At 33.7% G+C, this 21,797-nt stretch overlaps 10 protein-coding genes across 10 annotated transcripts; 4 read left to right on the top strand and 6 right to left on the bottom strand.

Annotated features, from left to right (window-relative positions):
• Positions 1 to 369: 369 nt before the first annotated feature.
• On the top strand, positions 370 to 4,041 carry GDE1 (glycerophosphocholine phosphodiesterase; the record flags this gene model as incomplete). Its single annotated transcript, XM_019185929.1, has 4 exons — positions 370 to 386; positions 463 to 492; positions 546 to 1,469; positions 1,527 to 4,041. The coding sequence occupies 4 exons, from the start codon at positions 370 to 372 to the stop codon at positions 4,039 to 4,041; spliced, it is 3,486 nt and encodes a 1,161-aa protein (XP_019036743.1).
• Positions 4,042 to 4,218: 177 nt separating this feature from the next.
• On the bottom strand, positions 4,219 to 4,968 carry WICANDRAFT_19608 (uncharacterized protein; the record flags this gene model as incomplete). The annotated part of the gene is made up of 1 exon (XM_019180832.1): positions 4,219 to 4,968. A coding segment is annotated over one exon (750 nt), but the record flags the coding sequence as incomplete, so codon positions are not given.
• Positions 4,969 to 5,490: 522 nt separating this feature from the next.
• On the bottom strand, positions 5,491 to 6,508 carry CAR1 (arginase; the record flags this gene model as incomplete). Its single annotated transcript, XM_019185928.1, has 2 exons — positions 5,491 to 6,437; positions 6,493 to 6,508. The coding sequence occupies 2 exons, from the start codon at positions 6,506 to 6,508 to the stop codon at positions 5,491 to 5,493; spliced, it is 963 nt and encodes a 320-aa protein (XP_019036741.1).
• A 3,741-nt stretch (positions 6,509 to 10,249) lies between these two features.
• On the top strand, positions 10,250 to 11,290 carry WICANDRAFT_64882 (uncharacterized protein; the record flags this gene model as incomplete). Its single annotated transcript, XM_019183825.1, has 1 exon — positions 10,250 to 11,290. The coding sequence occupies one exon, from the start codon at positions 10,250 to 10,252 to the stop codon at positions 11,288 to 11,290; it is 1,041 nt and encodes a 346-aa protein (XP_019036740.1).
• An 80-nt stretch (positions 11,291 to 11,370) lies between these two features.
• On the bottom strand, positions 11,371 to 13,380 carry WICANDRAFT_64881 (sodium:solute symporter family protein; the record flags this gene model as incomplete). The annotated part of the gene is made up of 1 exon (XM_019183824.1): positions 11,371 to 13,380. One exon carries the CDS (start codon positions 13,378 to 13,380, stop codon positions 11,371 to 11,373), a length of 2,010 nt encoding a protein of 669 aa, XP_019036739.1.
• A 676-nt stretch (positions 13,381 to 14,056) lies between these two features.
• Positions 14,057 to 16,060, bottom strand: WICANDRAFT_35162 (sodium:solute symporter family protein; the record flags this gene model as incomplete). Its single annotated transcript, XM_019182275.1, has 1 exon — positions 14,057 to 16,060. The coding sequence occupies one exon, from the start codon at positions 16,058 to 16,060 to the stop codon at positions 14,057 to 14,059; it is 2,004 nt and encodes a 667-aa protein (XP_019036738.1).
• A 654-nt stretch (positions 16,061 to 16,714) lies between these two features.
• WICANDRAFT_64879 (uncharacterized protein) lies at positions 16,715 to 18,208 on the top strand (the record flags this gene model as incomplete). Its single annotated transcript, XM_019183823.1, has 1 exon — positions 16,715 to 18,208. One exon carries the CDS (start codon positions 16,715 to 16,717, stop codon positions 18,206 to 18,208), a length of 1,494 nt encoding a protein of 497 aa, XP_019036737.1.
• Positions 18,209 to 18,240: 32 nt separating this feature from the next.
• Positions 18,241 to 19,464, bottom strand: MNN11 (alpha-1,6-mannosyltransferase; the record flags this gene model as incomplete). Its single annotated transcript, XM_019185135.1, has 1 exon — positions 18,241 to 19,464. One exon carries the CDS (start codon positions 19,462 to 19,464, stop codon positions 18,241 to 18,243), a length of 1,224 nt encoding a protein of 407 aa, XP_019036736.1.
• A 314-nt stretch (positions 19,465 to 19,778) lies between these two features.
• GON7 (chromatin DNA-binding EKC/KEOPS complex subunit GON7) lies at positions 19,779 to 20,117 on the bottom strand (the record flags this gene model as incomplete). The annotated part of the gene is made up of 1 exon (XM_019182306.1): positions 19,779 to 20,117. The coding sequence occupies one exon, from the start codon at positions 20,115 to 20,117 to the stop codon at positions 19,779 to 19,781; it is 339 nt and encodes a 112-aa protein (XP_019036735.1).
• A 228-nt stretch (positions 20,118 to 20,345) lies between these two features.
• WICANDRAFT_107033 (uncharacterized protein) lies at positions 20,346 to 21,677 on the top strand (the record flags this gene model as incomplete). Its single annotated transcript, XM_019180491.1, has 1 exon — positions 20,346 to 21,677. The coding sequence occupies one exon, from the start codon at positions 20,346 to 20,348 to the stop codon at positions 21,591 to 21,593; it is 1,248 nt and encodes a 415-aa protein (XP_019036734.1). The 3' UTR covers positions 21,594 to 21,677.
• Positions 21,678 to 21,797: the final 120 nt, after the last annotated feature.

The following is a 21,797-nucleotide window of genomic DNA, read 5'->3' as shown; positions in this document are numbered from 1 at the left end:
AAAGTTTTCACTGTATTTTCAAGCCCAATCACATGACTTTCGCGAAAGATAGTGCACTTGCCGTTTTGGTCACGGGGACACACGACCGGCTATTTACAAAATTTCTTTTTGGCGATGATGAGCTTCAAAAAACATCAACAACTTTTTACACGTGGAATCCATGCCAAAACACCAATTTCCCACAAATCCCAGATATTCCAATCCTGAATTGTTGTTTTCAACCTCTTACCGCCCAATTCTAAACTAAGCTATCTTATATATTCTGTTACAAACAAAGTCAATTGCCACTCGGCATCTCAACCCCAGAGTTATCACAGATAAGGAGAGACCCGCCTTTCAAATTATAGAGATCCTAATTAGAATTACACCATGAAGTTTGGGAAAACGTAAGCGTTCTTGTGACATGACAAAATAGTTTGAAAAAAATGTACCTAGAATACTGACCTTTTCCTTTTTAAACAGCATCACAAGTCATCAAGTCCCAGAATGGAGGTAAGTATAACAGAATAACAGGGGGTTAGATTGGTGTATTAACGCGTTTCCAGTCATTATTATATGAACTATAAGGATCTTAAGAAACAAATCAAACTCATCACCAAATTACAAGAATCAATTTTGAAAGTTGTTGAAGAACAAGATCCAGAAATTGCAGATTTACAATTGAGTGATTCTTTAAACAATTCCCAAGTGAAGAGTGCATTAGCCGGTTTTTTCTTTTCGCTGGATCGAAACATTGAAAAAGTTGATGATTTTTACAATAAGCAATACTCTGAATATGATAGAAGGTTGAAAAAAATCTCATCTATTATCAATTCTTTTAATGGTCATATTGAAGAATTAGATAATGAGGAATTGGAAGAAATTATCGGTGTTTTAATTGAATTACGTTCCTGTTTTAGAAATTTGAAATGGTTTGGTGAATTGAATAAGCGTGGGTTTGTTAAAATTTTAAAGAAATTGGATAAGAAGACTGGCACTTCTCAACAAAATCCTTATTTAAACGCTAGAATATTCCCATTAAGTTTTGCTAATGAATTTGATATTGTTAAAGATTTATCTTCAATTAATGATTTTTTAAACAAATTGTCCCCACATATCGAAACTTTGAATGATACCAAAAAAAAATCATCAGAAAGAAGAACTAGTGGTTCAGTTACACCAGATAAATATTTAAGATTTATTCAAAGAGATGATGATGAACCATTAATTAATCAATTGATTGTGGAATATCGCTCAATTGTTTTGGTCCCTGTGAAATTAATGGTTTCCTTATTAAACAAAGCTGCCTTATCCCAATCAACTAAATGTATTGCCAAACTATTAGAAGTTATCCCATCATTAGGTGATCCATCAGATATTAGTGGTAGAAACTTTTTCCATCATCATATCATTGCTTTAGGTAAACAAGTTCAAAAAGCTGAAGAATCAACAGAGATTTCTTCAAAATCTACTGAAAATGTTTCAGCATTGTTGGAATTGAATTATTTAAACTTGACTCCAGCTGCGTTACCTGACTCAAATCATAGATTAGTTGGTGCTTTTGGACCAGATGGTGTGAATTCAAATGATTCACCAACTTCTTTATTATACATTTTGAAGAATTTACCACCACATCTAAGACCAGCATTGTTACAACGTGATAATTACAAAAGAACACCATTACATTATGCTGCGCAGTTTGGTTTAAGAGAAATCACAACCATCATTATTGATTTCTTAAAATCATGGAACGAGTGGGATTCCACTGTTGCAATTGATGACCTAAGTGTTTGGGGTGATGCAGAAAGTTTATCTCCATTGCATCTAGCTGTTTTAGGTACACATCCGAAAACTGTTGAAGTGTTGATTGCAAATTCAGATAGAAAATTAACTTCTTCAAGATTGTTTTTACTAGCTGCTAGATTGAACTCACCTGAGATTTTAGGGTCATTATTAGGATGTAAAGGTATTGAAATTGATTTTGCTGATCCAGATACTCATGAAACTGCTTTATACATTGCATCTAAATTGAATTTTTCCAAGACTGTTGAATTTTTATTGAGACAAAAGGCAAATACTGAAATTGGTGAAAATTCATTCGGCTGGACCCCAATTTTCATTGCTGCTGTGGAGGGTCTTTATCAGATTGTTATTTTGTTGAAAGAATATGGTGCAGAATATTCATTGGAAGATGAAAGTGGTTGGACCCCTATGGAGCATGCATGCCTTAGAGGTCATTTACAAATATCTGATAATTTAAGACCAAAGAATTATGATCGTTTCCAATTGATTGAAAACAGTTTTAAATCCAACAATAGCTCAACAGGTTCAGTGGATAAAGTTAATAACAGTGGTATTACATCACCAAATTCTTCAATTGATAAATTATCCAAGAATCATAAAGAAGATATCTACAAGGCAATCAAACCAAAACATTCCAAACAAACCCAACCAATCAAATCATTTGGTCATAGGTATTTAACTGATGATTCTGTTATTTTAATCACATTAGGATCAAATGATACAAGAGAAGGTTCACAAGCTATTAAATTAGATCGTGTTCCAATTTCCAAAGTTCATTCCACAGAATTAGACACTGCTTTATCATTAGTAGTTCGTGCAAAGAGTCAATTTGATGAACCACCAACTGTTATTGACTTACCAATTGATGATACTCATGAACCAATCACAATTAATTCCAATAAGGCCAATCCAAAAGATGAAATCATCTTGTTTGATATTGTTCCAACTTATGGAGGTCAACATAAACAAGTCTTGGGACGTGCAGTGGCATTATTAGATAAGATTTATACGAACGTTGGTGAGAATCGTTGCTCATTGAATAAAGTTGTCACTATTCCAATTATTGAAACTGAAACATTAGATGTTTTAGGTACTCTAAAATTTGAAGTTTTAATAGTGACACCATTCCATCATCCAAATATGAATTTCAATAGAGCCGAGACTTATTGGAAATCATTAGTTTCCACAAGGGTTATCGGACATAGAGGTCTTGGTAAAAACATTGATGCTAAAAAATCATTACAATTGGGTGAAAACACAGTGGAATCATTCATTGCTGCGGCTTCATTAGGTGCATCATATGTTGAATTTGATGTTCAATTAACAAAAGATCATATCCCTGTTGTTTATCATGATTTCTTGGTTGCGGAATCTGGGGTTGATATTCCAATGCATGAATTAACTTTAGAGCAATTTTTAAATTTAAACCATGTTAAAGATGATGATTCTAAAAGATCAAAAGATGATGATTATTTAATGAGACCAAGATCCGCTTCACACTATGTTTATAATGATGGTTCAAATGAAGGGAATAGTAATAGTGATTTCCATTTAGATAAAATGAGATTAACCAAGACTTATAAAAATTTAAAATTTAAAGGAAATTCCAGAGGTTCATCAATTGCATCATCATTTGTTACATTGAAAGAATTATTCAAGAAGATTCCTGAGAATGTTGGTTTTAATATTGAATGTAAATATCCATTATTATATGAATCTCAACATGAAGAATTAGGAGAAATTTCCATTGATTTAAATTTTTGGATTGATACAGTTTTACAAATTGTTTATGAATATGGTAAAGGGCGTGATATCATTTTTTCATCATTCCATCCAGAAGCTTGTTTATTATTATCATTAAAACAACCAGCCATACCAATTTTATTCTTGACAGAAGCTGGTACAAGTATTATGCCAGATGTTAGAGCAGGGTCTTTACAAAGTGCAGTGAGATTTGCTAAAAAATGGAATTTATTAGGTATTGTTTCAGCAGCTGAACCTATTGTAAAATGTCCAAGATTAGCACAAGTTGTAAAGGCAAGTGGATTAGTTTGTTTTACTTATGGTGTTTTAAATAATGATCCTGATAATGCTAGATTACAAATGGAAGCTGGTGTTGATGCAGTTATTGTTGATAATGTTTTAGCAGTTAGAAAAGAATTGACTAAAACTAATGATATAGTTTCTCATGAAACAAGCCCTGAACCATTAGGAAATATTGATGCAAAAGCTGCAAAAGCTGTTAGTGTTCAAGAATAAAGAAATAGATAATACAAATTAGACTATACTACGAATATTGTAGATAAAGACAAAAATAAATCAAATTTTATTTACTTTGACACCTTCACTTCACGGGAAAAAAAATCACAAATAATAATAATAATCATAAATCAAATCAATCATAAAGAAAATAAATCACAAAACACTTTATTGAGTAGTGGTTGATGTTGTTGTACCTGCACCTGCATTTTGTTTCTTCAATTCAGCCAATCTTTTAGCTTCATTATGGACATCTTTTGATTCCGCAACCACATTTGTATAAAACCCATGTAATTTATGACCAACATCAGTATTCAAAGCTTTTTCAAAATATTTATTCAAATTCTCACTAATTTTATATTTTTGATCAATTGATTGTTGAGTACTTTGAATTTGATATTTATCATCCAAATCTTTTAAAAAACTTTTAAATTTATCAGAATAACCATTTTGTTTATCATAATCCACTGCACGATCAATCAATTGATCACCAATTATATAACCATGGGATAAATATTCAGCAAAGATTGCAGATTTTGGTTTTGACTCTTGTTCAATATCATCAGAACCAGCACCTGGGGCACCCAATATGTGCTCTTTTGCAGAGTCTGAAGGACCTTTAACCGGGTTCAATTGGGATTGCTTATTAGATAAAGGTTCATCATAAGCTGGAGGGTCATTAGCAGTTGGGTTTCTACCATCATTAAAAGGTAGGACTTTAACTTGGGCACCACCCAATTCAGCACCGTTTAATAAAAGGGCAGTGGAGACTGCAGATTCATTTGCAAAAAAGACTTGATAAGCTTTTTCGTTTTCTTGAGCACTTAGATCATAGTTTTCAATACGATCAATCTTACCACAGAATGAAAAGAATTCATGAACTTTATCCTTTGAGACAGCTGGAGGGATGTTGCTTGCTAAGATTGATAATTTTGTAGCCATTGTGTAATGATTTCAATTAATGTGTATAGGAATGGATGTTTTTTAATAAGAATGGCAAAATTTGGATTGTTCAACTCTTTTATAGTTTTGCCCCCAAGACAATGTTTTGTGAAACGTTTTGTGGTTTGTGTGTTCCAAATTGTGGTTTGCTGTTTTTTGGTGTCATGGCCCACTACAAATCGAATTATTTGCTTATTCCCATCTAGAATAATACATGCTTAAACTATTGCTTATTTTGATCTTTATAGTGTAATTGTGCTTATGGACAACAATAGTCCATATTCAAGACTAATAATAAGGGCTATGAAATAATAAAGGATGGAGTTTGATATTGTGTCAATTGGCATTAAACTAATTGTAAGTTCCCGAGGAGCAATTAATAATACCCAGATATGACATAATTATTAGGTAATCACAAGTGATGACATAATTTATTATCTAATATTTATAACCTACAAAATTTCAGAATATACAAAGTTGTGTTCTTTTATAATAAACAAAATCAAATCATAATATAGTCTCACCTAAAGCACATCTTGCCACTGCACAACCAGCAGTGATTGTATCCACAACATGGGTTTCATTAACACCTAAAGAAGGATTACATTCAACAACATCTAATGCAATCAATTGACCAGTTTCTGCAACTCTTTCAGCAACAAATAAACCTTCTCTTAAAGTTAACCCACCCCTAACTGGTGTACCTGTAGCAGGAACAAATAATGGATCGATAGCATCGACATCATAAGATAAATGGATTGGACATTTACCAGTTGGATCAATAGCTTTTAAAGCCATTTCCACAACTTGATTAATACCATATCTATCAATATGATACATTGAAAAAGCTGTGATTCCATTATCTTTTAATATTTTTTTTTCACCTTCATCAACATCTCTTAATCCGATATATGCAATTTTTTTAGAACTCAACACTTTTGGAACCCATTGTAATTCAGGAGGATAAGAATGAGAATCTAATCCCATTAAAAATGCAACAGGACAACCATGTAAATTACCTGAATCTGTTGTTAATGGAGTGTTTATATCAGCATGAGCATCGATCCATAACAACCCAGCATCAGGATATTTAGCAAAAGTACCAGCAACGGTCCCCATTGCAATTGAATGATCACCACCTAAAGTGATTGGTAAAGTATTATTAAAAGCCGCTTCTTTAACACTTTTATAAATTTGTTCACAAGCTTCTCCGACGATTTTTGGTCTTTTACAATTTTCATAAACATCTGATGAATCTTTTTTACGTTCTTCAAAATTTGAATTTTTTAATGGTTCACTTGTAGAAATTGACCAACCCAATTGTTCAATTTGTTCTTTTATACCGGCTCTTAATAAATATTTTGGACCATCTTCAACACCTGATTTACCTTGGCCACCTGAGAATGGGGCCAATATTATAGTGGCTTCTTTCTTTGGGAAATGATCGTAGTGAGCTTTTGAAGCGGTTAGTTTGGAGATGATGAGATGGGATGAGAAATAATCACATACGTTGTTCTAAAGGCATTTTTGTTTTCTTGATTTTTGATTGATGATTGGAAAAGAAGAAATGGAAAAGGTGAATTGCCACGTATTTATAATTTGGGGATTTTGTTGATGATGTTGATGAATTTTTGTAATTCGCTTTTTTTATCACTTAACTGAAGTGAAAACGTAGATTTCGGTACGTTTGCAATTGAAATGGAGGTGATTGGGTTAGAGAAGAGAAGGGTAGTTTTGAGGGAGGTTATTGAGGGATAGTTTCAGAGTGTATTGGTTTGATGATTGTGGATTATCCTGTTTTCCTGAGTTCCCTGAGATTCTGTAAAGCATCTTCAATTAAATTGTATTTGATTTGAGCTCTTGATGATGGTTTCGCAGAGAAAGAAAATAACGGAAAACACTCCGTATCGGGTAGTTACCGCATCGGGAAGTCGACCTTTAAGTGAAGGGAAAAGCGAATTCAACTTGTGTCAATTACCAGCAAATGCTTTATTCAATGTAATTGACTTAGCGCACTATAAGTACAATTCTTCAGTCTTTAACTTCTCTTGAGTAGACCTTAAATTGACTGTTAACAATGTCTGTAACGTGATTAATACAGAGCAATAAGCAATAACAAATAAAAGTAAAAGGTTGATTAAAATCTAAACAAAAATGTATTGAACCTCAAACGAAAACATTTGATTTTCAACACCTAAAATTTTTCACGTTATTTTTGTAAAACGCATTCGCGGATTCAACACATTCGCGATTCAACAAAATAACACAAACTACAACTGAAATATTCGAATGTTCTTAAAGATTCAGATATTCATAGTATTCATAGTATTCATAATGATTCAGTAAGATATTATAAAGTCAATTCCATCACTTCTTCTCACAGGCACAAGTCTCACCACATTTGCAATCATTTCCGCATGTACAATCATCTGAATGCTGTTTAGCAGGCTTTGGATGTGTAGACCCACAAGTGCATTTATCACCACATTGGCATCCTTCAGGTTTGGTTTCACAAGAGCAAGGCATATTTGATATTGGTTTGTATTAATGTTATTATGTGAAGCTAAGGGTTGAAAGTTATATTGTTTTCAAGCCCTTAAAGCTCTTTATATACCTTTTTTCAAGTCCGAAAATTGCTCTTTAGTGTGTCCAATCTGAATCAACTTTAAATCAGTTCATAAAAAATTTACACAGGTGGGAAGATAGGATGAGGAAAAAGCAATTGTGTAGTAAAACTTGCAAAGAAAAAGCGTAACGGTTCTGAATCCTGATTAAGTTGTGATTAAATTTCGGACTTTGCGATAGGATGGCCTATGTACACGTTTGATCCTCGAGATTTTGACACAAAAGTTTTGAAATCGCTAAAGATCTGGAGTATAGCAAAGCTAATGGGCTGTTTGTACCTAAATATCTTACTGACTGGTTGGTTTGGGGTTTATTTTGTGGTGTTTCTTGTTGTTATGATGGGCTTTCCCCAGATTTAACAACCTGTCAACGCCCCCTGCAATGAATGAGATACTAAAGGCACAGCTTTAGATTTATCAATTAATCAATCTGTAATTTAATGAGATAAAAATTGACAGCACTTAAGCCTATGTATGTGCTTTCTTATAAATCTCTACAACTAGTAAATTCTAAAACACCCTTAAAAATGTATTAAAAACTCATAAACATAAATTATCACAAATATCAGCATATTCAACCATCAGCAGCGTACTATCCTAATCATTTTGAGCCACAAGAGCATGTTGAACCACATTTACATTCACCTTCACCACAAGAACATGAAGATTCTTCAGGTTGGTTTTTTGGAGCTGGTGGAGCAGAACAAGTATCACAAGAACATTTGGTACCACATTGGCATCCTTCAGGTTTAGTTGCACAAGAACAAGGCATTGTTAATTATTATTATTATTATTTGATTTGTTATTTCAATTCAATTGATGTTGATTGGGATGAATTAGTTTTTGAATTGAATTTGAAGATTTCGTTGTTGTTTTATACCGTTTTTTTTTTCGATCATCATCAGGTTTTTTCTCGAAGGAAATGTACAGCATTAAAAACTCAAAGGCAAGTTTCTGTACAGCGAAAAGAGAAATTGGGAATATATGCGTACTGACATGTTTTTGAGGGTTTAAGGCTGAATGTTTTTGCCTTGGGTGTATACAAGAGCATTCTGTTCCCATGATTTCATTCGATGTTTGACTATTCGCAAAATTTCCATTTGCAGGTTTTGGCGGGATGCTTTTGACGCTTTTTGACGCCTTTTTTCGTACATCAAAAATGAAAAATTGCCTAGTAGAGATCAGCATGATCTTGAATCTTAATAAAGAAATAAATAGTGATAGTCTGGTTGATAAGATGTTGACTGAATAATCTAGGTAAAGTATTTTAAAGATTACCATGTGGCTTAGAACATATCAATTATAGCAAAAATGTGAAAAGAATTTCTTCATTCATTGGATTTTTCTAATCAAAATAATCCCGCTTATGTATATATGTGCTAGTCAAAAAATTCCCTTACTTAGCTTGAAATAATTTATTGATCCTCCCTAAACTCAAGACTGGGTGGTGATAATAGAAGCTGGTTAATCATCTTGGAAAGAATGAGACTATCACATCTCAAATCATCAAAGTACCTAGCTTCTTGGTTGAAAAAGCATTCAATCTTTAGGACACATTCTGCCTCCAGATATTCAAACCAAAGAATATAAGTCACTGCGAAGACAAACGATTTGAAGTATTAGCTTCTTGTTTTGAATTTTCATTTAATTTTCGTAGACGTTGATGTAGAAAAAGAAGATTAATGTTGACATTTGTTTTTCTCTGTAGTACGCCATTAATATCTTGCACTAGCTCATCGGAGATCGGAAGCACTAAAACACCAACTTTGAACAACAATAACCCAAAATTTATTTGGATAATAGCTTTCATAATTGGGCGTGTTTATATTGACATTGAACCGACTCGTTCCATTTAGACATTATGGCTTAATTGATGATTAAAATATTTTTTTGAAGTTGTCTCTGCTAAATTTATTATAAAATATCATTAACAACATCGTTAATTGAGTAAATAATTAATTTTTATAATTTAACATATATGCAAATTTTATAAATTAATAAATTAGAGAGACTGTACTCGTTAAAGATAGCACATTAATGTGATATAGCTTTTAGAAACGTTCTAGTTATTGCTTTCAATAATGCTGTACTTGACGTTTCAAACGCATCGGATTAATTAATATCAGAGATTAATCATGATTTGTTTGAATTCGATAAAAATTACATAGCTAAGATTAATGCCAATATAGAATTTGATTACTTGATATGTATGGTTCATACCGAATCTAATTTATGATAATACCAATGATACAATTATTGATTACGTTGACGGCTAAATTAATTTCATTTAACCAGAAGAGTCACGTCTCTTTTTGACAGATCTCAGATTGACGAAAATTAAGTTTATCAAAACAATAGAATGTTTAATGCCAATTCATGAACTATTTATATCAGACAGTATCTTCCCTTGTTAATCATAATCAATTTTCACACAGAAAATAACCAATGTTTTTCAACTGGATTGGAAACTCCTCATGATCATTCACACTCAGCACTGATAATGATCTCACATATATGAACAGAAAAAAAAGACTCTTATAAATGCTTCAACACATCCCTGAATAAAATTACCTCAATAGTAATATTGATCAGATGCAATCGTTCAAAGCAAATCAAATCTACCAGAAACAAATGATTCCATCATGTTTTCACTTTCTTTATTTCCAAGAGAAATCATCCTTGAGATTTTCCCTCTTCTTTATAGAGATGATTTGATCTCGTTATTACTAGTTCCAGAAATGATTCAAGCTTGGTCTCGCTGGGTTTGTATCGTGACTAATAATACCGAGTTCAAAGATCCAAATCTCATAAGGTATTACAAAGTTGTTGATATTGGTTCATTTCTCGATATTACAGTATATGAACCAATGGTTAAAGGAATTACAATACTGCACGTATTGAAAAATGAATTGGAGCCAGATACACAGAATTGGTTGACTCTTAAAGATGATGCTCCAGTACTGTCTTTGGATAACCTTCATCCATTCACTTTATCAAGAGGGACCTCAGTATCTTTAGAAGGTGAAGGTTCTAATTACAAGTATAACCTTCATTATTTTATGGGACGGTTCAAATTTTTCAGGAAAAAAAATTCACAATTGACTTCAATCAATACTAAAGGAATGCCGAGCGTTGTCATTAATGATTCTTCCCATGTTTTTCCATTGAGACTTTTGGATACAAGAAGACTTTCCATATGCTATTGTGATTTCGGATCTAGTCTTACAATACTGGAGGCACCTCTTTTGGAAAGATTATACTTCAAATTTTGTAAATTGAGTGAAATTAGATTTGAAATTCCTAGGTTCTTGGAACTTGAATGCACAAGTCCTAAGTTTTTGGAAACTGCAGAACCTTTTAATGTTGAAAGAGTGAGGGAGTTGAAATTGACAAAATATATAGATTGGGGAAATTTGTCAAGATTAAACAGGTTGAAAAATCTTGAAAAATTAACAATTAGCACTTCTCTTAGATTTGCTAGCATTGAGTGCCACATTATCAGAGATGTTGTACTTCCAAATTTAAAGTCTTTAGAATTCTTACACAGCTCAAGAATAAAATTCAAGAATTGTCATTTTCCATCCTTGAAAGAATTTCGCTTGATTCAGACCTATATTGAAGCTTGGTCAAAATCAGATTCAAATTTTGGTAATGTTGGACCAGATGAAATAATAGTTGACTGATTTGATCTTTCTCCAGTTGAATAAGTGCGGATACAATAAAAAATTCAAAGCACTGAATTCAATTTGTATTATTTATACTCTTATGACGACTGAGAAGCAGTGTCACTTTTCCCTAAAACTCCATAAAAAACTTTCTTTAATGAACGTCGACCATCATACAATGGGAATAAACCAATAACAACTAAAGCAGCATATAACCAGACAAACCCCATAACAACATTGCCCTTAAAAAAAGCCTTTGACCAGACATAATCACGATATAAAGGTAATGGCCAAACAACCCAGGTAACTAAAGTAACAAAGATTGTAGATCCATAAGCTAATTTTGTATATCTACTCATCACTTTTCCGTCCTTGATATCAACAGACTCGATTTCATTGCTTGCTAGCGTTGTTTCTTGTTTTTCTTTCAATGATCCTTCACTTGTGTTGTTGTCTTTGGTGGTACTACCATCATCTTCATCATCATTCACAGAGATCAAATTACTCTGACTTGTCAATTTATTCCAGTCATAATTTGCAGGTTTAATCAAACTTATAATAACTGAAGCGACACCTGGAAGCAACAAGGCTGTTAACCCACCATACAAGCATGGCAATTGTTCACCAGTAGTTTTAATAGTAACCGATCCATAAAGTGCGTATGCAGTTCCTGTCCAAACAGCTAAGCCTGCGATGATACCCAATATAGGACTGATGATGAATGCAGCTTTTGATTGATGTTTCCATGTAATCAAGAAAATCATTGGGATAACACCTGGAGTATTCAGCATTGAATAGAAATAACTAAACCATGTCATATCAACACCAACATAATGCAACATGATTGAGAATCCAGCTGATAATAAACCGAAAAAGATGACCCCTAAATGTGAAACATTGATCAATTGCTTGTTTGTTGCCTTTGGATTGATATAATTTCTATAAACATCAAAACTAATGATGGAGCTGACTGAAATCAACTGAGCACTAACGGTAGAAGTAACACCAAGATACAAAACAAGAAAAAATCCACCAAGTGCTTGTTTACCTAGTAATGCCTTCAATGTGTAAATCAAACCGAATCCAGAATTAACTTCATATGTGGTCATTTTATTTGGATATGTTGGGAAAATAGGCGAATCTTCCAAAATAACATTACCAATACCTAAAACCATACCAAGAGCCCAATAGTTCGCATAAATTAGTACAGCAGCAATTAAATAACCAGGAACAGTAGCTCTGACATCAGCACTGAAAGATTTTTGCCAAAATGAAGAATCCATAACGGTCAACCCAGTATCACCAATACTATGAATCAGTCCAAAAAATACTGCACCTTGTGATTTACCAGTGATGAAAGAGCCCTTATAGTTACCTTCAATGTATCTTAGCTCACCTGCAGCTTCTTTAGCAACCAATTTATCATATAAACCATCCAAACCTCCAATATTTTCATTTGTCAAAGCTGCAGTGCAAATATAACACATCACAATTAAAAGGATGAATGAATGGACATAATCTGTCAAAAAAGTTGATTTTAATCCACCAACCGCTGTATATAACAATACACCGAATGGGATCAATAAAGTACAAGCCACGATATGAAGATTGTCACAAATAGCACTGATTGCACCAGAAGCACCCAAGATCATGGAACTTGCAGACACCAAATTATTAATCAAACAAAGAACCATGTATAGTAAATGCCCCGTTCTTCCATATCTTAATTGAACAATCTCCAAACATGTATGACTTGTTGGAATTTTCTTTTTAGCTTCAATACCCAAAACACTCATGATACAGATTTGGATTGATGAACCAGCACAATACCAGAAAGCAGACTGTACCCCATATAGATAAACCATAGTGACACACCACAGTAGCGCGGTGGCCCACGTCCATGATGAATAAACAGCATTTCCAGTCAAACCAACACCAACTGATCTATTAGCCACCATGAACATTTCTGTGGATTGAGAGTTTTCTGAGAGGTATTTATTTGACAATTTCGTGGAAATGACAATGAATATTGCAAAAGCAGCACCCACTCCAATGAGGACACCATATCCAGTGCTTTTAGATAATAGATCTAATGATTCAGTGGCCATTTTTGTTGTTTGAGACTTAATTGGTTAAAAGTCTAAGAAACAAAGAGGAAGAGAACATGATCATTATTTATAGACAGCATTTTTGTATTCAAAGCCTCCAAGCAAACAATGCAGCTAATAATGGATCTTCTTTTATCAGAACATCAGGCTTAATTGGAATAGAGATAGACATGCCTATTTGTTGTACATATTATGATTCTAGTTCATCCGAGCCAATTGAAAAAAAAAGTGTGGCTATTTTTTGTGTCACGCAATAAATGACAGATGTGATATTTGAACCACAGTTACAACTTACAAGCTTAACAAAAAGATGATGAACTTTGATTGTAAATGGTCTGGAGATTGAGATTGGAAAATGAAGTTAACGAAAGACTGGTGATTGTGATACGAGTACAGTTGAAAGCCATCCAAGCTGTATATAAACTTGAGCTTTGACAGCTCTCTTGTGGAACCAACTGATCAAGTCTTGACATCTTGACGTCTTTGCTGTTCCTTTTGATTAAATCAGAGTGGCTTTATTGATCTAATGGATTATCGGGTCGGCTGCAACTCTGGTGCAAAAGACATGAGACAGTTTAGGGTATATTTAACGAAAAAGACAACCAAATACATAGAGACAAATGCAACCAAATTATGACCAAATGTATACAAAAAAAATCCAATTAATCCTATACAATCAGTTCTTACCTAAAACACCGTTGAAAACTCTCTTCAAAGAGTGCCTTCCATCATATAACGGATAGAGACCTATCATCACCAAAGCCAGATATAACCATATGAACCCAACAACCACATTTCCAGTGAAAAATGCTTTACTCCAAATATAGTCACGATATAACGGCAATGGCCAAATTACCCAGGTGACAAGCAAGACGATAATTGTAGCACTGTATGATAAATATCTATATTTTTTTATCAAGTTGTCTTCATTAACATCCACAGATTCTATTTCCGAGCTAGTTAATTTTGACTCTTCCTTAACATCAGCATTTTGGCCCTTTTCAGTCACCAAGTCATTGGTTGAGGCTGGTTGAGTATCAGAGTCATCATCATTCTTCACAAATATCAAATTACTTTGATCTCTCATATTGTTCCAATCATAATTCGCTGGTTTGATCAAACTGATTAAGACAGTAGCAACCCCTGGCAAAAACAATGCAGTAAGACCACCATACAAACATGGTAGTTGTTCACCTGTAGTCTTAATTGTAACTGATCCATACAAGGCATATGCACTTCCTGTCCAGACAGCCAAACCTCCAATGATACCCAAAATAGGACTTATGATGAATGCAGCTTTGGATTGATCTTTCCAAACAACTAATAAAATCATTGGAATAACACCAGGTGTGTTCAGCATTGAATAGAAATAGCCAAACCATGTCATATCGACACCAACATAGTGTAACATAATTGAAAACCCAGCTGAAAATAAACCGAAAAACACAACACCTAAATGTGAAACAGTGATTAATTGCTTATTTGAAGCGTTTGGCTTGAAGTAAGTTCTGTAAATATCAAAACTTATAATGGAACTAACTGAAATCAACTGGGCACTTACTGTTGAAGTGACTGATAAGTAAAGTACTAGTAATAGAGCTCCAAGTGCTTTAGTTCCTAAAAGCGCCTTGACTGTATAAATCAAACCAAACCCAGAATTAACTTCAAAAGTACTCATTTTGTTTGGATAAGTTGGAAAGATTTGATTATCTTCCAAAACCACATTACCCAACCCTATAACCATACCAAGAGCCCAAACATTTGCATAGATTAAAGCTCCAGCAATCAAGTATCCTGGGACACTAGCCTTGATATTTGCGCTAAAAGACTTTTGCCAAAATGAGGAGTCCATAACTGTCAAACCTGTATCACCAATACTATGAATCAAACCAAAGAAAATAGCACCTTGTGATTTACCAGTGATGTACGACCCTTTATAATTTCCTTCAATGTATTTTATCTCACCTGCAGCTGCTTTTTCAACTAGTTTGTCATACAAGCCACCGATACCACCAATATGTTCACTAGTCACGGCTGCAGTGCAAATATAACACAAAATGATTAAAAGGATTAAAGAATGAACATAGTCTGTCAAAAAAGTTGATTTTAATCCACCAACAGCTGTATAAAGCAGCACACCAAATGGGATCAACAAAGTGCTTGCAACAATGTGCAAATTATCACACATGGCACTTATAGCACCAGCTGCACCCAAGATCATGGAGCTTGCAGAAACCAAATTGTTAACTAAGCATAAAAACATGTAAAGTAAATGTGCAATTTTTCCATATCTTAGCTGAACAATCTCCAAACATGTATGACTTGTTGGGATTTTCTTTTTAGCTTCAATACCCAATACACTCATAATACAAATCTGGACAGCGAGCCCAGCACCATACCAAAAGGCAGACTGTACACCATAAAGATAAACCATAGTGACACACCATAGCAGTTCAGTGGCCCAAGTCCAACTTGAATAAACACACGAGGCTGTTAGACCAACACCAACGGATCTATTAGCCACCATGAACATTTCAGTGGATTGAGCATCTTCGCCCAGATGTTTTGATGTGAGCCTTGTTGCAACAACAATGAATAGGGCAAAAGCAGCACCGACACCTATCAAGACACCATATCCTGCCCCCTGTGTTAAGAGATCTAAGGATTGAATTGCACTCATTTTTTGGAATTTGGCTAACGAATGGGGGCTCAAGTGTTTAAGGATGTTGATGATTTGAAAAGATATTTATAAAGATTTGGAAACCTGCAAGAGAAAATTGTGGATGGTGCACCAATCAGTGAGCAAGGTATGTGAATCATTATGATATCAAGCTTCAACCGGTAGAGATGTTGGAAATCATTGTAGTGTATACCATCTTTCAAATTTGACAGCCCCGAAATAGCTTGATTGAGTGTAGCATGTATGGAGAACCTTCAACTGTGGAACCTCTTCCAGAAGCCCATATGCAGGTTGAACGATAACATCATTGATCAGAAATATGAAGAAGTACGAATTTCCACCAAAGAATTGAGTGGCTTTTAGTTGTAGGCCAAAGCACATCAGTAAATTTAAGACGTTCGCGAACTCGGCTCGGGTGGCTAACGTGCCCGTGAAGATCTGACAGTGCTTTTAATTTTATGAAAACTGTGGATTCGATGATGATATTAAACGAATTGATGGAACTAAAAGAGAGTTTCCATGTCAAAAAGAGGACTAATGCACTTAATCACCAGGGGGGCATTGCAGACACAAAAATCGTCGAGATGTCCATCATCATAAATACTCAAGCTTTGAGAAAACTTGACCTCTTTCCAATTCTTCAAAACCAACAAGATGCCAAAGAAATTAATCATCAATGCGTTTGACATGGGCTGTTCAGGTCTTCAAGCCCCAGGACTCTGGAAGCACCCCGATGATAAGTCCGCTGATTTTGACACGTTAGAATATTGGATAAACTTAGCTAAACTACTAGAACGAGGCAAATTTAATGCTCTTTTCCTAGCTGATGTGCTTGGTGGGTATGATGTTTATAACGGGCCCTCAAATATAGCACCTGCAGCTAGAGCAGGTTCACAATGGCCCGTGCTGGAGCCTAGTGCCGTGGTTCCATTGATGGCTTCTGTCACCAAGAATTTGTCGTTTGGTGTGACGTTTAGTACTATTAGTGAAGCTCCGTATCATTTCGCACGGAGGTTGGCAACGTTGGATCATTTGACCCAGGGGAGAGTTGGGTGGAATATTGTGACTTCTTATTTGGATAGTGCTGCTAGGAATTTATTACAAGGTGAGGTTTTACCACCTCGTGAGAAGAGGTATGAGCGGGCTGAAGAGTATTTACAAGTTGTTGAAGAGTTGTTATTATCTAGTTGGAGAGATGGTACGGTTTTGAAAGATTTGGGCAAGGGAGTATTTTCTGACCCTGATGGTATTCGAGAGATTAATTTCCATGGTGAATATTTTAGTGTTCCTGGTCCTTCAATTACACATCCTTCACCTCAAAGATTACCAGTGTTATTGCAAGCCGGTACATCATCACAGGGGAAGGATTTTGCAGCAAAGCATGCTGAATTGGTGTTCATAACAAATTTCACACCTGAAAGTTTAGCTGAAAATATTAAAGATATTAAAAATTTATCAACAAATGTTTATCATAGAGAGCCTGATGCTATTAAATTTCTTCAATTGATCACCACTGTTATTGGGGAAACACATGAAGAAGCTGAATCGAAATTCTTGGAATTTCAAAAATTTGGAGATTTAGAAGGTGCACAAGCGTTATTCAGTGGGTGGACCGGTATTGATATTGGACAATTTGCACCTGATGATGAATTAAGAGATGTTGGAAGTAATGCAGTTAAAGGGTTTGTATCAAATTGGACGAAATTATCACCTGGTGAAGATGAGAATCTAAAGAAAACTAGAGAATATGTTGCCAAACAAATCACGGTTGGTGGGTTGGGACCTGTTTTCTATGGAACTGCTGATGAAGTTGCAGATACTATTGAGAAATGGGTTGAAGTGAGTGGTGTTGATGGGTTTAATTTCACTTATGCGATCACACCTGGTACTTTCGAAGAGGTTGTTGATGAATTGATTCCAGTTTTACGTAAAAGAGGATTAGTTTGGGATGATTATCCAGAAAAGGAGAATGGTGAAGTCCTAACATTTAGAGAGAATGTGTTTGGTGTTGATGATGTTCATAATCCTCATGATCCAAAATTTGTTAGACCTTCACATCCTGCTTTTGAGAAAAGATGGAGATCTGGTATTTCCAAAGAGGAATTTGAATTGCAAAAAAACACATCAGCTAAAAAACGTAAATTATAAAAAACATTCTTTTCAACTTCAAATATACATTACTATTTTTCTTGTTTTTCCAATTTTGCCCAATATGTATCAATTTCCTTTTCACAAGATTTTCTAGCTTGACAATCTCTTAAACTAACAACGAAATCCCCATTGGAGAAATGGATATCATCACCACCTTCAGGTAATTCCAATGCTGTATGCAAACCTGCAATGGTTCTTGGAGGGACAATAGCAGTTCTTGCTAAATAAATTGGATGCCATTGTAAAATATGGGTTAATGCACTTTCAGCATTTTTAGGGAAATTATGATAAGATCTAAATAATGTATCTGACCAAAATTCTAATAAACTTTTAGCCAAGAATTGATTCTTCATTATGAATGAATTCAGATTTAAATCTGCACCTATTTGAGTTAGGATTAATTCCACGTTACTAGCTTTTGAATTTTTAAAAGTATGGATAACCCCATTTGGAGGGATGATTGGTTGATCTCTTAGCATGATTGGGTCTAGGACTTTTGGATCCAATAGATATTTGTATAAATCAATATCATATCTCATGATTAATGCATCCTCTTCTAAATACCAAAAATATTTCGCGTTAGGGAATGCATACATTGCAGATCTTAACAAGAATAATTTCGCCCATTCTTTTGATGATTGGGATTCTTTAATTATTGGGGTGAATTCTTGTAACCAACGAATATATAACCCATATTTTTTCTTTTGAACATAGTTTACTCTATTTTGAACAATTTTAGTTAGGTGACTCAATTCATATTTTTCAAAATCAATACCTGTAACTAAAACAATTTCTGGAGAGACTTGACCATTAAATCTTGTTTTCCCATGATTTAAGAATGAGTTTTTAACTTTCAACATTTGATTTGTATTTTCCTCTGAATCTAATTTATTATTCAATTTTGAATCTTCATCATCAAAAGCATCAGTAAACAAGTATTTTTTATTACCTTGAGCATCTAATTGGGTGTTGAAAAGCCCATCTATTGTTAATTCTCTTAATAATGGTGCATGTTCAACACTTGGGAAGATCAATGGAGATTTTGTATATAAATCATTTTTATAAATTCCATGATATTTTGGATAACGATGTTTATCAAATGAAAGGGAATAAGAAGATGTAGTTTTGTATATGATGAAGAGAAGGGTGATGACGATTGATATTGAAGCTATGATCTTTTTGATGTTTTTTTTCAATTTCAAAGATATGTCATTTCTTTGAGGTTTGAATCTTGAGTTATAAGCTAGTTGCATTTTTGATCTAATAATAGCAGCAGGACCAAGAAAAGCACACACGAGTCTGAACTATACCAGCCAAGCAACAATAGTAATCAGCAACAGAGTCTATTCCACCTCTCCAAAATGATCCAGAATCTGAATTAAATTGTGTTTTCCAAATATTCGATTTTGTTTACGTTTTCGTTAAAATTGAAATTTCCAATTTTTTGAGAAGAAAAAAAAAAAAAGACGCCAGCGAAACATAACCATTTCCCAATCGGGAACAACAAGACATTATTAAATTACAAATTATCCACATTAAAAGCACATTTTATTGCAATTTTATCCATTCATTCCTCTTCAGAATCATCATCAGCACCATCGAGTAACTTTTTCTCATACTCTTCCTCTTTTCCTCGTTTCTCTACCGTTTCTACTCCCATTCTTTCAGTGAGGAAATCATTGATATCATCTTGTAGCGTTGTGACTTTGGCTCTGAGTGTCCCCATTGGGCTATTTGAACCTGGACTAGGCATGTCTCTGTCGATGGCACCAGCTTCTAACACGAACTGACTAGGTCCTGTAGTGAGTCCGTTTGTGGAGTGTTGGAATTGTGTTGGATGGTCTTTTGCAGTGTGGAATTGCCTTGAGATGGAGGGACTTTGGTAAGAGGCTGAGGGATCAGACATAGTTGATATAAATATAATCACAATATAATCAGTGGATTAATATCAAATATAAATGAATCAATATAATATAATTAATAGCTAGTTAATAATTCATAAATTCAATCAAATTCCTAAAATTTACCCTGAATTAATACAATTTTCAATTTTTTTTTGTCCTTGAAAAATTATCAAAAAATCAAATTCAAAGAGCGTAAAAAGGTTGAAACTGATCAATTAAATCAGAACCAAATGCCAGGCCAATCTTATATCACAGTGGACGGCTCCCTAGCTGACTCCATCACAGAATACGCATCCATCTTGGACTTGTACAATGAAAACACAAACTATGTTGAGAAATTGGCTGCATATGCCATAACACCAGAAGGTGATGATCAAGATGATGATGAAGATGTGGAAATAGAATTCAAAGATCAAGTCTTTCAAGAAATCGCAGACTCATATTCCCACCTAGCTGCTATACCTGATAGGGATTTCGAGAGTGTTGGTAATTTGGTTGTCTTCATTTTCACTTTTTCAAATGAATTTGAATTATATTTGAAACAATTTTTAACCAATTTGATTCAAGTTTTAGGATTACAAGATGTTGATGTTAAAGTTAATAAGAACAAGAAGAAGACTTTGAAAATCACAGCTATAATTTCAGTTTTATCAAATGTTTTCAATTTGATTGAATTGGAAAATTTCGAATTTAGAAATTTCAATTTGAAATTAATTTTAAATTTAGTGGAAATCTTGGATAATGGTTCAATCTTATTACCAATCGTGTCCAATGTTGAAGGTTGGTTACTTTCAGATATCGATTCTAAACCATTAGAAGTTCAAGAGGAAACTAGATTATTAATATTACAATTGGCTAAGTTAATTTCATCATCAAATGAATTGGAATCTTTAAAATTATTTGAATTAGCAATCACCAAAATCCCAAATGTTTCATCAAATTTAATTAATCAATATTTGATTGAAAATTTAAACTCTTTAAAAGCTTTAGATTTATCCAAAATCTTGGAATTAGAAGTTGTGATAAAAAATCATCAAGAATCTCAAGAATATTTAAAATTGTTGCAAAATTACTTATCATTAACAACATTAGAATTTGAATCATCATTATCACAATTCACATCATTAACTTCAATAAATTTTAAAACTTTATTGAAAAAAAATCAATTTTTAACATTATCCAAAATTGCATTAACAACTAACTCAATCACCTACACCACAATCGCTTCAAGTTTAAACTTGTCTTCAAACGATGTGGAATTATTCATCTTTGATGCCATTAAATCTGGTGTTGTCGAAGGAAAATTATCTCAAATTAATCAAACTTTCCAAGTTTATAAAGTTAATTTGATTGTTAAGTCTATTGAATTGAAAGATTGGTTGGAGATTAAAGGGAAATTGTTGGAATGGAGATCTAAATTGAAAGATGTTAGGGCATTAGTTGATCAAGCCTCAAAGAAGAAGGCTGTTAAGGCATAGAGATTGTATAGTTAAGGATATGTGAATTAAGATAAAAGATAAAGTAGATCATAATAACATAATCAATAACATAATCAATAACATAATCAATCAAATAATCAATCACATAATCATAATCAGTTTAACCAGTTTAAACCATTTCAAGTATATTTCGTGTTTGATTTCTTTTGTACCTGATTTTCACAATTTGGAAATTTGTAAACA

This window comes from Wickerhamomyces anomalus, assembly GCF_001661255.1.
Source record: "Wickerhamomyces anomalus NRRL Y-366-8 unplaced genomic scaffold WICANscaffold_6, whole genome shotgun sequence".
NCBI lineage: Eukaryota > Fungi > Ascomycota > Saccharomycetes > Phaffomycetales > Wickerhamomycetaceae > Hansenula > Hansenula anomala.
The sequence above is the reverse complement of the archived record's forward strand: the minus strand, read 5'-3'. Positions and strand labels throughout refer to the sequence as shown.